Genomic DNA, 18,374 nt, shown 5'->3' on the forward strand with positions numbered 1-18,374 from the left:
CTGGTTGAATTTCCTCTGTAATTTCAGGGGGCGAATCTGCAGGGGATATAAAAGTCAAGGGAGAATATTCATCTTAATGAGACTGATTCCACCAGTGAAGGACAATGGAAGGTCACGCCATCGCTCTAGGTCTTTTTTAATTTAATTAAAAAATGCAAAAAAAGAAAAAGTAAGACCTGAACCATTTGTTATGACACAAGCTGTTGGTGAGTGATATATGATTTTAAAGGACAACCCCTCCCCCAAACCCAAGTCTCTCCTGTACGTCAAACAGATAGCTCCACTTGACCCTATACCCAAGGCCTTCAGAGCATCTGAGGAGACAGCCAGTGGCGGCCTTCTGTTTCTTCCAAGTAGTAAACTGCACAATGCTCATGTTGCTGGTTGAGGAATGTCCGTGAACAAATCCTGTCTGGTCTGAGTTTAAAAGAGTAAATTATCCAGCTGCCTGGCAAGAAGTTCTGAGAGCAGCTTGCTGTCAGATTCAAATGATAGGTCTGTAGGAGCCACACAGGTCAGGAGGTTTATCTTTCTTCAAAATGACAGGGATGTGGGTGAGGTTTGAAGTAGGGGGGAGACGGCTAAAGGAATCTGAATGCATATCTGTGAGGGGGCTTACCAGGGGGGAGGTACTCCCTTGAGAGTACGAATGAGTTCTGAGACTTCTTCCTTGCTAATTAGTTTCCATGGATCCACTTTTTGCTCATCAGATGGAGTCGGGCACTTTGTCTTATAAACTAATTCTAATCATATCAGCTGATTTGAGAAAGTCATGCTTCTTTTGGGGACAGTTAGGCGTACAGTTAAAGTCACCTTGTGTATGGAGAGGAAAATGTAGCCAAATATGACTGTGGGAAGCTGTGGGACAAAGGAGACTTCATATATAGTTTGGAGCATTCAAGGATAAGAAGTTCACCATACAGGTAGCAAGATAAAAGTACACAGCAACTCTCCTTTTTCTTTTATAGTTTCATAACTGATTTTTGAGTTATGTAGTGGTTAAAACATCTGGTCCACACATCCCACCTCTTTACTTTAATATGTTCCAGGTCTGAAAGGTGGGTTTCTTGGAGAAACGCTATCTGACATTTCTCTGTCTCAAAGAAAAGATTTTCTGGCATTTGATGATGTGGTTAATGTCCTTCACATTAAGTGCAAGAATTTCAAGGTATGTTTTTCACACTTTGTACAACATGTGGAAACTGATAGGTGGTTATTAGCACGACACAGATAAATGAAAGGGCAGCAGCAGCAGCAGCAGCATCTAGTAATCACATACACGAGGGCCGGAGCACAATGCCCACACAGTAAAACGGAAAACACACAAATTAATCTGTCATTTGTTGTGCGAGGCTCCATCCCCAAACAATGGATCAAATCTCAATACAAAACAGAACCCTTCAAGAACAAGAACAAATAACTGCCATTCAGTGGCATGAAGTGATGAGTGAGGCCAAGAGGCATCCCTCCTCTGCCTGAGAGAGAATAACACAGCAGCTGCAGGCCTGTCCATCCCGCTGCCGTCACGATGCTCGTTCTCTACAACCCTCCCCTCCTCCAGCCGACTAACAGCGTCAGTGTGATCAAACCACCGTTTGTTGAAAGTAGCGGAATATCATTGGGGGAAAAAAGAAAAAGAGTAAACATTGTAACTGAGCGTTTATATTTGTACGATTAAATAAGAAAAAAAGGAAATGAGCAGCAATTCTGCTCAGAACCAACCAAGCACTGCCCAAAACAAGCGCAGTGAGAAGGGAGAAAAGACAAAGAAAAAAAAAAACCTAAAACATCAATAGCAACACAAAAAACAGACTATTTTCACTGTCCTCAGCCTGGTCGGCTGAGATCTTAAGAGGAGAGTTTGTGGGGTCTTCACCCAGAGAAATGCAGCTCTCTGTTTGAGTTATTGTGTTAGTGTTGTTTTCTTCAGCATTGCTACTTATAGTCTGTTGAGGGTGGACTGAAGTTAAGCAAATTTCTGCTCCATAAAGCCACTAATCTATAAACAGTGCGCTGTCTCCATCATTCATGCTAACCATGTCAGAATTGGTCAGAAATGATCCTGTTTGATTTTTATCTGATTTTGTTCTGTTTGATTAGAGCAGTTTGAGAACTTAAATATAGTTTTAATTTATTTTATAGACACTGACTAATGCTTACACAGTAGATTAGTGGCTGTGCAGCACACATAGAATGTCATTCGGTACTGATTAATAATGCATTTTTTTCTAACATTTCCAATTTCCAATTTCTTATAAATGGAAACTGATATTACTTAATCTTGTAACATTTTTCAAAGCCTCTTCGTACAAGTAAAAGTTTAAAGATCAAACACTTTTAACCATTCAGACTGAATCCCAGTGTCTGGAAAGCAACTGCCAACAGCTGGAGCTCGTTCACTGTCACACTTGGTGTCAATCAGCTCATTAGTGACCGAACAGGAGAGGCAGCCTGAGCTACACAGAAAGGTCAGCGTGGCTTTAGTTTGAGTCCCAGCCGGATGCAAGGGCACCAAAGGCTACACTGCTTTTTTCCCCTTGTATACCCCGGTGCTTCTCTAATGAACTACATTCCAGGGGCTTGTTCTCTAATGAATGTACCATCCTGTTGTGTTGCTCAGTTGATATTTCCCCAACATCACAGACTGAGAAAATTACACACACACACACATCATAATCCACACACCTGGTGATGATGTGTTGGATGGCTCAGTCTTTGCAGTGGCTGTGTCCTCTTCCCCTGCCTGTCCGTTCGGTGCTCGGGTTCCCTCCTCATCTCCAGTCCCCACCAGGTAGTTCCAAGGCTTCCAAATGGACTTGACAATCTTTGAGATCACCTGAAATAATGAGTTGATGGACAGAAACTTAGTAGATTCAGTATTTCAAACCTTATGACAAAAGCTGAAAACCAGACTGACCTTCTTCTCAGCAGGAGTTGGGTGAACTGGGGGTCGGAGAAACTCCTCCGAATCGGGTCCAGGCTCCAGCAGCTCTCCCCAGTCTAAGGAGCTCTGTCCTGGGATTAGCTGGAGGGTCAGATAGGACCCTGAGGACTCTGAAGACCAGGGGTCTGTGGCTGAGGAGACAAACAGGTGAGTAATAATCCACAGTATCCACACAATCGTTTCCCACAGGCATCAATATCAGCAGTCAGACTCACAAGCATCAGCGTTGTGAAGAGCGGCCTCCTCTTCAAGGTCAACCAACCCCGTCCAGTTGGAAGGTGAAGCATCTGAGGACCCTGCATGGGTGTATTTATGTAAAGTTATGTGCATTCTTATGTCCATATTTACATACTAAATGTTTGATTCTGATTAATCAGCTGCTTCGTGCTGCTACAGATCTGCAAATCGAAGACAAATGTAAAACCTCTGGTAGTGAAGGTTTGCTGTGTAGTCAGGTCGGGCTTGTCTGTCCCTGTGGAGTCGGCATCACTTGAGCCTGTGAGGTAGCTCCAGGGCTTCCACAGGGAGGTGTAGATCTGAGAGATGGAGCCAGTATTCTTCACTTTACCTAGGAAACAAGTCGAAGAGATTTGCTTTTCCTGTGGCAGCCGCCGAAGGATTTCATCCAGTTTGTGTCAAAGTTTTGCTGTTTTAATTTAGCAGAAATCTGAAAGGGAGCTTCTGGATATTTAACTTTAAGACAGCCTGTCCTCTTTTTTCTCTCTCTCTTCCACTGCTTCTGTCAATCCAGCAATTTCACAGATACATGGCGGTGGGGTAGATAATGTGGATCAGAAATCAGTGTTGCCATAGCTACAACACTGGCAATGACATTTATTTTCATTCTTACTACATTAAGGGAACTCAAAGCATCCAGAGCAACAACAACACTTCTCTTATGAGTGAGATGGCAGTTAAATCAGTGTATTCATCCATGTTTGTGCCCAGTTTTGATCTACACGCTCCAATTACATTACCTTCATGAAATGTCTTTGATTATTGCAATAGTCAACTAGATTCATTCATGTTTTATTCCTGTCTAAACAGTCCATAATTAGTTAGCTTTGTATTTTTGATTGTCTTTTCCAGAAACAAAAATAGCAAACAAATGCAACCCATGGTTGTCACAATACCTCTGTAGCAGTAAGCATCATATAACGCTGTGGTGTTGTCAGCAGTGCTGTTGGGTGTGACGGTGCAGACTCCCGGCTGGCTCCCTCCACACTCCGGGCGAGGCCAGGTCACCGGGTAGCGGACACTGCCATCAGACAGCCAGCCTGGGGCGCAGCTGTCCAGGCCAGCTCTCCAGGCCAGATAAAGCTGCCCTACCGTGGCCAGCTGACCCCCGAGGGACACGCAGCGGTCTGAGGCTGAAGACAGAGACAACCTGCCCGGGACGGAGGAGTGAAACACCTCACCTGGAGGAGGGAGACATGAGACGGGAGCTTGTCAAGAAGCAGGTGAAGCCTGTGGGATTTCTAACAGGGATACACCTGGGTTATGAAGACTTTGAAAGCACACGAAATATTAGGTAATGGTCCTTGCACTTAATGGATAAGGCTGATGACATTTTATATTTTTGTTACCCTGCCTGTGACTTTGAGCTCCAGACATATTCATTCCTACTAAAGGCATAAAAGCTAAATGTAAAGGTTCATTTTTTATGACATGCTAGATAATTTTCTAAATCAGATGGGCACTGTGGTAAATGGTGCATTTGAAGAGAACTATTTTTAGCCGTGGATTTACAAGAAATTTGTTGGAATAGTGAGTATTCACAACAGCAGGATGGTGTTTGTGGGATTGGCTCAAAATAAATCACAGTGCCCAAGTTCATGAGGGAACATGTCACCCAGTACGATGGTGTGACTCTGCGAGCGAGATCAATTCACTGTTTGTACTTTCATTGGAATAGAAAAGAGAATATGGCAGGACTTCTCCTGTAATATTGTAGCAGAGTATGATGCAAACACCAGCGTAAAGCCAAAAGCTGTCACAGGTTTTGATGTGTATTTTTGTGAGTGAGTGTGCATATGTGTGTGTGTGTTTGTGTGCATTTGTGTGTGTGTGTGTGTGTGTGTGTACCATCCAGTTCTTTTGCAAAACAGTACACATCAAACAGCTCTTTCGGGTCCCTCTTCCCATAATTCCTCACTCCAGCGGAGTACTCCTTGTGTCCATAGCAACCAAGCTCTGGCAGCTGGACAGAATAACTGTGGAGACAACCATGTGGGAGTAAACCTTGTTTCTTTTCACTAATAACAGGAAATAAGTAGCATAGATATCTCCTGGACATTTTACTGTACAAACATTATCTCAGCTCAAATATCAAAACTTTTATTTTCATTAAGTCTTTAAATGTCAGTTCAGAATAAATTCTTGTCTGTGTTCTCTTTTAAAGGGCAACAGATTAGAATAGATTAAAATACAATTAACAGCAAAGAGACAATGGGGGTAAAAAGAACATGATCCTGAAGCAGATAAGGTGACAAAACAAAAGAAGTGAATATTAATAGAAACAGCAGATGATCCAGGAGGAGAGGGAATAAACAGTATGTAAAACAAAGGAAATGTCTTCATATTAGAGACTTAGCAGGCATATTAAAACTATAGCAGTCTTTAAATTTGACCTGAAACAATTAGTAGATCAATCAATTACCCTGTTGATCATTTAGTTCTTGGCAAGAAAGCCAAGAGCATATTTACCAAACTATTCCTTTAAGTAAAAACGCCCAAAATTCACCGGTTTCATCTTCACAAATGTGAAAATCTTTCTGTTTCCTCTGATTCCTCTTTAATAATAAAGAGTAATCTGAGCTCTGGGGACTGTTAAAGCTTTAGCTAATGAATTGGTTGGTCTATAAATGGTCAAAAAAATGTGAGAAACATCTTTCACAATTTCCCAAAGCCTGAGTTCTGCAGAGCCAAAGCCAGTCTTCAAATGTCTTGTCTGAGCAAATCCTCACAGGAGCTGGTGTGAGAGAATGTTTGGCTTTTATTTTTTCTGACTCATTTTCTTTTCAACGTGAGCTCTACTCAATCAATCAATCAATCAATCAATCAATCAATCAATCAATCAATCAATCAATCATAAAAAACAGCTAGTTGCAGACTTGCTTCAAAGCAAAAGGTGTAAGGGTGTGACAAGCAGAAGGAGGCTATTGAATGTCTTCTCACCGGACGGTCTGATCATCCAACCAGCCGGCTGCACAGCTGGCAAAGCCGTCATAGTACGCTGCCCACAGCTGGGCCGGCGAGGCGATCTGGGCAGAGTTCTCCAGGCAGACCCGCTGCGCGTCGGCAAATGAAAGGGAGTAACGGGCGCTGGGAGCCCGGTAGTGAAACACCACACCTACACGGGCAGACACACAGACATTTGTTGAGGTAAACTTTTTCAGTTCTTTCTGTTTTTAGAGATATCCCAAAACAGCCGGAGAAGAAATCCTTAAATCAGTGGGATGCAATCGATGAACATTTTATTGTGGCCACAAACAGATCAATCTACCGCTATGTGAGTTTCAGCAGGAATTTCACAAATGAGCAAACAGAGAAATTATCACTGGTGTTCATTCTTTAATTAAAAGAATTACACAATTACTCGAGTGGAAAGCGAGATAAGAAGAACAACACTAACGTAGAAAGCAGTGAGCTACACAGTCAGTCATTATGATATTGATATAGTGAATCAATGTTATTAATGTTTAATTAGATTAAAAAAAACCCTGAAAGGCTGGCTGTGCTCTTGTTTTAAAGCAGCCCTTATGCATCTTACATTAGCACAATATAATAAAACACAAAAATCAATTAAGTTAGAAGAATTTTAAAAGCCTTTTGTGTTAATGCTGCTCAGTCTGTCAGCGGCGTTTAAATGTTTCCTTTAGGGAGTTGTGGCACTAAACCTCTCTCACAAAGAAATCCCCGTCAGTGGCTGCTGCACTTACCGGAGACCACCAGGGGCACAGTGTCTCTCTCATAGTCGTTACCCATGACAACCTGACAGTGGTAAGTGCCTGAGTCGTTGGTACGGAGACTGGAGATCTCCATGGTAGCATTCAGGGGATTGGCAGGGTATCCTGGCAGCATGACCCGTCCACTGAAAGCCTTATTCACCTTGATTACATCACCTTTGGCAAAGAAAAATAGATTTCTTCATGACAAATGTCTGCTGGCATCCTGTAGGTTTTACAGATAGAACATAAAGTTTAAGGGACCCCAGATAAATAGATGGAGATAAATCTTTATCACCAAATTTTATTTTGTTCGGATGACTTTGCTGAAATCCTGGAAAACCTTTCTATTGAGAGTGCTTCTCTCATTTTAACTGCAGGATCTGCTGTTGTCAGCTTCATTCAGATTCATGATTTTTTATTTATTTTTTGGGCATCAGAAACAATGTGTGATCACCTTTTAAGCTGATATGGCAAACAGCTGCCTAATTACACATTCAAAATTAGGAGTTGTGTTTCTGCTGTAAGTCAAATATTGACTCTCTTTTAGCTCAGCTTGGTTTTGGTTTACGCTCATTCATGAAGAAACATCTGGCTCTTTAGCTGCCAAATGCTCCACTGTGTTTACCATCAAGTTGCTAACTTCACATCCAGTGTTTCGGTGCCAAAACTATCCACTGAAAGATGCTAAAAGAATAAAGGTGCCTGAGGTAGATTAATTCAATCTGCACACAGCCTTGACAAGTACAGTGGAAAAACCACAGCTATGAAGGTTCATCATTTTAATTCAGCTGTTATTGTTAAGTTGTTTATCCACAGCTGAATCAGACTTTCACATAACATCTTTGTTTTACCTTTAACTGAAAGAACAATCTGCTCAGGACGAGCACCCTGTGCCCCCGCTGGGAGCCTGGTCCACAGGAGGTGGGGAGGCTGGCTGGAGGAGCTGGTCCGGAGGGTGAAGACACAGGGGAGGACGGCTTTGCCTGCCAGTGTTTGTTGTACTGTAGGATGGATGATCCTACGCATGTTCACTATGGAGGAGGCTTCACCTAAAGAGGAACAAAAGGAGGACAGAATATAATTGGATTAAGTGATTAAATGCAGTGCATTCAGAAAGTATTCAGATCCCTTCACTTTTTCACATTTTGTTCTGTTGCAGCCTTGTGCTACCCAATAAAGACAAAAGGAAAACAGAATTTTAGAATTTTTTAGCAAATTTATTAGTGAAGTGTTCAGACCCTTTTTACTCAGTATTTAGTTGAAGCACCTCTTGTGGAAATTTTCAGCCTCGAGTCCTTTTGGGTATGATGCCACAAGCTTTGCACACCTGGATTTAGGGATTTTCTGCCATTCTTCTCTACAGATCCTCTCAAGCTGTGTCAGGTTGAATGGGGACTTGGTTGAATTGGGTTCAAGTCAGGGCTCTGGTTGGGCCACTCAAGGGCATTCACACAGTTGTCCCTAAGCCACTCCTGTATTGTCTTGGCTGTGTGCTCCGGGTCATTGTCCTGTTGGAAGGTAAACCTTTGGACCAGTCTGAGGTCCTGAGTGCTCTGGATCGGGTTTTCATTCATTCAGCTTCTCCCTGTCCCTGCTGCTGAAAAACACCCCCACAGCCTGATGCTGACACCACCATGCTTCACTGTTGGGATGGCATTGGTCAGGTGATGAGCGGTGCCTGGTTCCCTCCAGACATGACGCATAGAACTGAGGCCAAACATTTCAATCTTGGTTTCACCAGACCAGATAATCTTGTTTCTCACATGCTGAGAGTCCTTTAGGTGCTTCTTTTAGCAAGCTTTCACTGAGGAGAGGTTTTTTTCTGGCTACTCTGCCATAAAACCCAGATCAGTGGAGTGCTGCAGTGTTGGTTGCCTTCTTGGAGGTTTCTCTCATCTGCACAGCGGCCAGCTCTAGTATGAGTCCAGGTTGTTCCAAACATCTTCCATTTAAGAGTTAAGGAGTTATGCAGCAAAAATATTTTTTGTAGCCCTCCCCTGATCTGTGCCTCGACAAAATCCTTTCTCTGAGCCCTGCAGGCAGCAGCTCCTTCCACCTCATGGCTTGGTTTTTGCTCTGAGGTGCATTGGCAGCTGTGAAACCTTATATAACCAGATGTGTGTCTTTCCAAATCATGTCCTGTCAACTGAATTTACCACAGGTGGACTGTCATATTAAAGGGTCTGGATATTTATGTCAGTGTGATATTTCAGTTTTTCCTTTTTAATAAATTTGCAAAAACTTGTAAAATTCATTTTTTTCTGTTTTGAAATGAATTGAAATGATTTTAGCATAGATGCTGCAACATAATAATAAAATGTGAACAAACGTGAAGTCGTCTGAATACTTTAAATGAATACTTTGTGAATCCACTTAAAGTTGGAGAAGCTTTTGCTTACAAGGGAAGAAAACAGTAGAGAGAAAAGTGCAGTAAATAATTTCCTGTATTGATGATTCACCATGCATGAATCTACTTTGTGAAAGGATTCAGCACATAAATGCTTTTTCAAAGACATGAATAAGTCTGCTGGTTCATTCAGGTGAATAATATAATGTGCACTAAGCAGACGAGGAGCTCCAAGAATGAGGAACTTGATTTGCTAGTGCAGCAAAGGAGCGCAACCTAGGCACACGCACACACCCATACACTTGAGCTGAAAACCACACACACACACACACACCAAAGATCATAGTGTCTTGCCACCTCCAACCTAATTATTTATTATTTAATTATTTATTCTTCACACCATTCACACAAATGACTTGAACTGTCACTCAGACTAATTCATTTAGTGATTTTATGCCAATGAAGCATCAATGTAAGGAAGGGAATGTCACTGTAACGGTTAGATTCATGCTTCTGCAGATTGATATCAGCAGTTCACTCAGTCTGGTTGCCAGGATATACATGTTCAATGTAACCATGACAACAGGATCGCCTACAAAGCCATTATCCTCCAACCAACCAATTCTTAGCCTACCTCTTTGTGGCTTTATCCTTGTGGATGTTACTGTAAAATACCAGGCTTCCATTTATTTTTTTATTTTTTATTTTTTTTGTTTGTTTGTTTTATTTCATAGATGGTTGAAATTGTGTTCTCCTTTTCCTTTTCTATCTATAAAAGTTTTTTTTTATAAACTTTCATTTGCTTTTGACCACTGTATACTCATTAAGCGTTCATCATAAATTCATGAGCTGTTTCTACTCTTGAAGTCAAGCAGTAACATGGAGTGTAATGTGCTAAACTGTCTGTCAGCATACCAACAAAAGGCAGACGACACCACTACAAAGCTTAATAAGCTTAAGAGAAATTTGTTCAGGGATTTTTGTATTTGTTTTCTTCTCTTGTCCTCTCCATTCACATTTTCACTGTTAGTCAAATACACCAATTTGTAGAGAACAATTATGAGTGTAACAAGAGAATCTGTGAGAAAAAAACAAAAAACATAAAACAAAGCCTCCTTTGGAATATTGCACACGGTGGAATTGAATCCCCAAAAGATATTTCCATCTGCATTTAGATTGGACGGCTTTCACGAGCTGAACCCCCTGAGAGCATCTCTCTGTGCTGAAGAACGCCGCCGCTGCCTTCCCCCCAAATCAGATGTAATCACAGAATCACAAATACACGGGAAAAGCATAAGAGCCAGAACAAGACGGCGGGCAGGAATAAGAGAGGGGGAGAGGGAGTCTAAGAAACCGAATGGTGGAAATTGAGGGACTTTGGATGATAAGTGTACCCTGCCTGTAGCATGGTGGTGACAGATGGGACAAAAGAAAAACAGCCTAAAAAGAGAAGCAGAGAGCTGGAAGTGACATGAAAGGACACTTTCTGTCATTAACAGATGTCATCTCTTATTCCTGTGAGTCCTTCTCCAGAGTCCATTGAGCTGTTTGGATTACTGATAAACTGCAAACAGGGTTTTTACCAATATTTCTTAAACGCAACTGAATCTACAATCTGCAGATTCACTGTCTTGATACGATCATCAAGGGTCGCCATGGTAAAAAATACACCTGTTTGATATCTTGCGGTACATTTCGTGGGGATGAACCTGGAAATTATTGACTCAGGAGTGAAATAATCCTACATATAAATGTTTTAACAGCTTTTACAGTAGCTTCAAAGGTCAATATTTAAGAAAAACAGCAGGTTCCAATCCTGATTTTTCAATTTTAGTAGCGGGGGAGATCATTTTGTTTACTCTTGGATCCTGAATCGTGCATCAACAAAAAACTATAAAACATGATTGAATTTGGATTAAAAACTTTCTCCTGTCAGAGCGCAATGACCGGTGAGCTTATGTTTTAATGCTGGAAATGAGAGATGCAATGAAAATCCAGGCTGACCAGCTTCCACAGTGCATGCCAATTGCAGGAAAAGTAATTAAGGAGAGCAACTTATCTTTAGTACAAGCCGTCAGCAGGCTGCATGTGTGACCTCAAATCTGCGATACTATCCTCCAGAGACTTGCAGCTCTGACATTTTTTGTCTTTTTGTTCCATAATTGTGAATTTTACGCATAGTTGTAATGGAACAGATGGTCGACTAAACTTGCACAAATGGGTTTGGAGGTGTTCCAGCTCAATCCCACCGAGCATGTCTGCAAACATCCTCAGCATGTCAGCTTTCACTTACAACACTCAAATGAGTACAGACCTGTCTTGTGTAATTATGCCTATGGAAAAATTAATGTGGGAACTCTTTTTTTTTCTGTATTCTGGTCCAGCTGCTCCCCCCTCCTTTATTCCTTCCTCCTATCCTCCTTATCATCTGTCATCCTTCCCTCCCTCTTCTTTCACTGAACACTCCTGTGTACTGACATATTCTGTTACCATGGACCGTTGTTCCTTTATATTTAAAACTGCTGATCAGTTTCTGCAGCACTTGGAAGACAAAGCGTTTGAAGGAAACAAAGAGTGGAGGTATAGGAGACAGAGAACTCACCCAAGCCTAAATAGAGCGGCAGCATCAGAGCAAAGAGGATCTGCCGCCCAGCTGCACACAGAGTGAGCACCATCCTGGACCTGCAGAGAGAGAGAGAGAGAGAGAGAAAGAGAGAGAGAGAGAGAGAGAGAGAGAGAGAGAGAGAGAGGGAGAAAACAGAGAAGAGAACAGTGAGACAGGATCGAGAAGGGAGGCTGAACCAGTAGTTATAGGAGGAAGCTTTGGATCAAATGTAGTTACACTGGACATGTATACTTGCTTTTCAGTGTAATAATTTTATGGCGCAGCTTGGACAATCAAGTAAATATCTTATTTTATGAACTGTAAATGTGCACATCTTTAAGTTTAGTTCTTATCATTGCCTCTATCTTTCAAATGCAAGCACATTAAAACTGTGAATCGTGTTTTCATTCAATGTATTCGTTCAGTAAGATGATACACTTCACCCATCTGTATCCAGCGTTATCCTCCCATGCTTGCTTTCCCCTTGAAGACAGAACTTTTTACTGTAACTCATTATTCAAATGTTACAGATTTTGTCTGTTAACATGAAACCCCTGAGCTTTAATGGCACAGTTTCACCCAACCCCCGAATTGCTTTGTGGGGTTGGGCCATTGCTCTGCACAGAAGCTCGCTGCAATCGGTGTGTGTGAACCGATGAATGAGAGGCAAAAGAGCTTTAGATGAAAGTGTGAATGCAAGGTGAAACAGACTTTCATTGTCTGAACGGATGAAGGGCTGCTTACTCCTTTGTGTGTCTGAAAAACCTCCACAGCTGTTTTGACTTATAAAACACTTTGGGAAGCTAATTAGACCAACTCATATCCATCCAAATGTGATACAAACAAACTTGTGTGTAACACAAAGGGTTTTCAGCTGATGGAAATGAAATGTATTGTCAGCACTGTCCTTTGCTAACTCTGGTGGTGATGTTCACACAGGCCCGGATACGTGTCACTCATCTTAATGAGCTGTCTACCATCAGAGCAGTTTTCACAAGATGAGGAAACCATCATCTGTGAAGCTACAACAGGTGTTAAAGCAGCAGTGTGAAAAACTAATGCAGACCTTCACAAGCTTTCTGAATGGGCGAATCACTCATAGTTTCTCTCTCATTTATTTATTGTTGCGATGACTCCCCTGCACAGTGACCTTTAGTCTCCACATTATATCCAGCTCACCACTGGCCACATCTATAAAAAAATATATATATACTAAATGCCCCAAATGGCCTTGAACACTGAATCACTGAAAAGCAAATATTGGGCAAATGAGGCAATTGAGTAGCATAGCACACAGTATCACAAAAAAAGAACAGATAATGCATCATATCCATTTTATTTATTGGTGTTATAATAAAAAACAAATAACTGCATCTGTAAAGACCCAGACACAGTTCACTGGGGCTGAGGAAAATGACTCATTCAGCACTTTCCAGCCAGGAAGCCTAGACACACCACTGTGTGTGAGAGAGGCTTTAAACTGTTGGCACTGCAGCAAGACAACGTGACCTTTGATCCCATGCACTGTTGGAGATGGGAGGATGTCCAATGGGATGCACTAGAAATTTTAACTTGAATTATCTTGAAATTAATACACACTACATACTGTGTTTAATGAAAAACCTCCCAGAAAGTGAAGAATGAGTCACATTTATTGTCTTACTCCTAGTGTAAGAGTATTCTTAAACAGCAGAGTGATCACATGATTAATCATAAAAAAAGACCCTACATCTGCCCATTGTTCATTAAAAAAATTCCTTACATGTTGTCTTCAGTGATGTTAAAAGCAAGGTTCATTTTGTGCAATTTTGGGCTGAAATGGCGAAAATTGGCTGAAAACAGGAAAAAGAAATTCTGCTACTGGTGCATCAGAGAAAACACTACTGCCACTACTTTAGTCTGGAACTGTCAGTGTTGTACGGGTTTTTGGAGGCATCTATCTGCTTTTGTATTTTCCAGAATTTGTCATGCCTTAAACGGTTTGGTTTCTGTGACCGCAGGATAACTTCTGCCTGATGAATTTTATTATGTGTTTTATACCTAAAAATCCAAAATTATATTAAAAAATGTAACAGGAAAAATACATTCATGGCTAGAGGAAGTGTCTTGTCTTTAATTTACCTTTAATTGCACATTTTTGTGCCCTGTGGGAGGAAAGCGGAGCACACTGTGATAACCCACGCAGACATGGAGACATGCAAACTACACACTCACTGTGTAGCAAATTACAGCCTCCAGAATGATTATTTAAATAAATCAACACCTCTCTCAAACAGATTCAATAAAAACTGAATACTCTAATCCTCATAAGGGGAGGATTTATTGCTGCCCTGTTGTATTATACTGCATTAGTTTTATCTAGGTGTATCTAATAATTTGGCATGCGAATGTAGATTGACTTACTCAATGTGTGTCATAGCAACCATTTCCATAAACTGCAGAATCAGTATTTTTACTAGAGAACTTGACATGGATTTAATCACTGGAGTACAATGCAGTTAAGAAACTGCACTGGCAAATGTATTTCTGCATCAGCAAATAAAATATTTAAAATGATTTACAGTTTGTAATGTTAGTTTAAGCCATTTTTTCACTCATAAATGGACGTTAAAAGAATGAGGAATAATACAACAGATGAATAACAACATTAGATGATGGTGCATAAATTACTTGTCCCACCTGTTAATGATCCTAATATATCAGATTTTGGTGGAGATAAAAAATAAAAAGTATATTTCTAAGGAACCGCTCATCTAAAAAACTTCACAGTTGACACTGCGCTTCCTCTGGTCCTCAGCAATCCACTCGTGACAGAGATTTCTCCCTTTATAGCTAAATTACATTTATTTGGCAGATGCCTTTGTTGACAGCGACTTATATTTTTCACCTACTCTACTACCTGAGCTCCAGGTCCAACACTGGTCTTGTACATGGCTAAAATAGACTATCTCACGTTGTAAAGTGATTTGATCTCATGCCACACACAGATATATCTGATGAAGAAAAATTGGACTGAATCTTTTATAACATCCAAACGGTCATTCTCCAAAGTATATCTAAACCAGGATTAACTTTCAGTATACTGCAGTGAAAAGGTGATTGTGGTGCATTCCTACAGCACAACAAGAGGAAATCCTACCACACATCAGAAATGAGCTGCTGACTTTGCCAGAGGATTTGGCTTGGGGCCCAAAGCTTCTCAGCTCAATGGAGAGACGCCTGAGACAGAGCTTTATTGCCCCGTACTGGTATGAAATGGAGATGAAGAGGAGAATATGCTGTTTGAAGTAAACACAGCTTTGTTTTCTACAGTAATGCTGATTTCAAGGGGAGTTAAGCAACTTAAACAACTCTAAATTATTTATTTGTGGACAAAATATTGGTTCTTTGTTCCCTCCTGACTTCACTTTGCATTACCAGGGCTTGCTAGAAGACCATTTGAAGAATTTGAAATAATCTGAGACAAATCAGTCCATGTTTGGACTGTCAGGATTTCAGTTACATAAAGTAAATAATTAATCCAAGAAAGCAAATGGCCTCTTTGCATTCACCAAGGTAACAGCAATTCATGCCAACAGCATCCCAATGCTCAGAAAGAAGATTATGCAACACCAACTCAACCCTTTGTAAATTACAGGAATAATGGTGGCTCTCTTCTCCGACCATGTGAAAGCTCAGTAAAACGTTCAACCAAATAAAAGTGGAGCGTGTGAGGCAAAGAAAAAACATTCCTCTCAGACAGTAAAGCACTTTGTGACACCTGCCAAACAATACTTTTCATTAAACAACAATTTGTTGTGTGAGTTTTAATAGTGGTCTACCAAGTCGGTCTTGGACTTTTTGAAAAAGGGGATTCTGGTGAGGGTCAGACCCCGCTGTGCCACACACTTTGAGGCATCCCACCATAAAGGTGGGTTAGGACCTTGTGATGGGCTGTGACAGATTGGGGTTGAGCCGTTGGACTCTTTGCATGTTGAAGGCCTGCAGTATTGGTTGAGCTAGCTGGGTGGGTGACAAGAGATTTCTAAAGGTTTGGAGAGGGTCGTGACACAGAGGAGTTTGCCCAGTCTTGCAAGAAGAGCGCATTAGAGAGTGTTGTATCTGAGTGCCTGGGACTGGCAGGGGCCCAACAGCCACTATCCACAGCAACAGAATTCAGAGTTCAGCCTATGGACATCTCTATGGCTGCTATACAACATACAAACGATGTTCCTATAGACAGCAGCCATTCAAAGTTTTACCAGAGGGGATTTACAACATACAGTGCACTGGCCATGCAATCGCACCAGCCGCATACTAACCAGTGCCACCTTTTGTTAAGGATGAGACATCAGATGTTGTGAACGTCTCCCTCTAAATCGCCCCTCTTCACTTTCACAGGCACAGTTGTGTCTCGAGCCAGAAGTCTCTAAAATGCTTCAGTGGACTTCAATGCGAATGTCCATCCGACACATTTTCACGATGTCGTCTGAATAGGACGCATTCTCAGTTCATTGTAAGAGCCAGCGAGCGGAGTGACAGAGATCCAAAGAGAGCTACCAGACGAGGCTGGCAGACCTACATTAGGGTTCAGCACTAAGCTGTCAATCTGTTGAAGCAGGAGACCAACTGGCCTCATGATCATCATGACGCAGGCAAGACAGGCCCCTCGACCCAAATCTCCTTCAGTTCCGCAGTTGGTGGGAAAATTGCTTGAAGAAAAAGCATGAAATGTGTGGAAAATGTCATCTCAGCTGCTGTTGTGGCTGTGAGCACAGCACGACAGCTTTTTGCTTACAATGCCTCTGCCATGCTACACTGAAGTGTGTGTGTGTGTGTTCACAGACGGCAAAGGTTTACTTAATCAGGCCAGGTTGAGTCCCATGTTAAGTGATGACACAAGCAGAAACACACATGCCACTGTAATAGTACAACCACTATGAAGTTGCACATCAAACCCCCAGCCAAAGCCGAGTGTCACTGGATCTCAACTTCTGTGTAGTAAAACACATACACAACAACATGAGTACAAAACCTGGTGCCTAGCCTCTGTTAAATGTCCGTTTAAGTTTGCTTAACTCTTTACATTCTGCAAGACAGCATGACACATATGTACAGTAGTTCACAATAATGGGGTCAGATGTAGGCCTACCACTCAAAATCTTTTTTTTTTACAGACCTCGACAAAAACAGACTTCTCATTTTTAACAGGCAACAACTGATTCTCTTTTCTGAAATCACAACTGCTACTGGCAATTTTAGTTAACAGTTATGTGAAAATCTGTCTCCAGATGATGTTAGTGTTGTTTTATACAAGAAAGGTCCTCTATATGCATTTGATGGCTGCAGTACATAGCCACATAGTAGTATGCTAAAAGTAGTGATCTAGCTGAATAAAACCACATGTCCCTGGTAAAAGGTCTGCTTCTTCACCAGCTGATGAGCCATTCAGATAACCAACACAAGAGCAGCCTTGTTCTTGTATAGCAGGGTCATCCTGGTATTATAATATAGCATTATAAATTAAAGTGTAATTTAAAGAGGACATATTATGGCCATTTTTAGTCTTCATCATTTTATTCTTGGCATCTGCTAAACTATATTTACATGATTCAATGTTCCAAAAATAAATTATTTTTATAATCGGGAATGTCCCTGACTGACTGACTGAGGATATTTCTACCCCTGGTCAGCCTAGTGCCTTGTCACTGAGTTTGAGTTTCTGGTGCTTACAACTTCTGTTAGGGAGTGTTTACAGCCTGCAGTGTAGCCAACTTAGCAAATTGTCGATAGATTTAGAGACTTTTTTCAAACAGAACCTGGTACATGACTGGACAATATCTGGATGCCAACTGGGGGTTAGGATTACACCCCTTGTTAAGGGCAGTCTACCGAGCCACAGGGAAGTGGAGGTGCGCCTCCTACACTGAGCCTCGCCACCATTGCGGCCCATAAACTACTTTCATTACATGTATCAATATTACTAAAGGAGGCAGAGGAATAACTAAACATAAGCCACACTGAGCAGAGAGAGCAGGAGTGAGGGAGGGAAAGAGAGAATGCATCATAATTGGTAAAGAAACTAGCAAATCTGAATAGCATGTAAACAACAGTAACACTGGCAACCGGAAATGGTACAATACACTTACTGCAGCACAGGAATTAAAAGAATAAAGAGTTTCTGCCTAATGAAACACTAGAGAAATTTAAATTTGAAATGATTACAGGAACTGCTGAGTTTGTATTAACACGTAATGCAGTAACTTTAACAGGGCAAGTGGGAGCGACTGAAAAGGAGGCTTCATACTATAACATTGCTCTGACCAATTCTTCATATCAAACCAAGGGAGTTAGACAAAAACACCTGCCTCTAATAAAAGTCTGTCACGCAGGTAAATAAAGGCAGAATTATAGTGGATCCCAGACGGAGGCTGTGCTGTTTGTGAGAGACAAAATAAGAAAGATAGTTTGTCTCTTTTTACGTTCTCTCTGAGTGATCATTTTATAAGTAAATAAAGCTGATATCACAGCACAATTTTTTTCTTTAAT

The 18,374-nt window shown here is 41.3% G+C and overlaps 1 protein-coding gene across 1 annotated transcript in view; it reads right to left on the minus strand.

The window, feature by feature from the left end:
* LOC130178546 (neurocan core protein-like) overlaps positions 1-18,374 on the minus strand; it is a 48,294-nt gene that overhangs the window by 20,350 nt on the left and 9,570 nt on the right. Inside the window, exons 2-11 of the mRNA XM_056390888.1 lie at positions 11,844-11,923; positions 7,746-7,943; positions 6,886-7,068; positions 6,122-6,296; positions 5,030-5,157; positions 4,078-4,362; positions 3,369-3,512; positions 3,160-3,240; positions 2,918-3,075; positions 2,686-2,836 (exon numbers count right to left, since the gene is read on the minus strand). Of these exons, the coding sequence (XP_056246863.1) occupies positions 2,686-2,836; positions 2,918-3,075; positions 3,160-3,240; positions 3,369-3,512; positions 4,078-4,362; positions 5,030-5,157; positions 6,122-6,296; positions 6,886-7,068; positions 7,746-7,943; positions 11,844-11,916 (1,576 nt within the window). The 5' untranslated portion in view covers positions 11,917-11,923. The remainder of the gene's footprint in view (positions 1-2,685; positions 2,837-2,917; positions 3,076-3,159; positions 3,241-3,368; positions 3,513-4,077; positions 4,363-5,029; positions 5,158-6,121; positions 6,297-6,885; positions 7,069-7,745; positions 7,944-11,843; positions 11,924-18,374) is intronic.

This window comes from Seriola aureovittata, chromosome 12 (genome assembly GCF_021018895.1).
Source record: "Seriola aureovittata isolate HTS-2021-v1 ecotype China chromosome 12, ASM2101889v1, whole genome shotgun sequence".
Taxonomy (NCBI): domain Eukaryota; kingdom Metazoa; phylum Chordata; class Actinopteri; order Carangiformes; family Carangidae; genus Seriola; species Seriola aureovittata.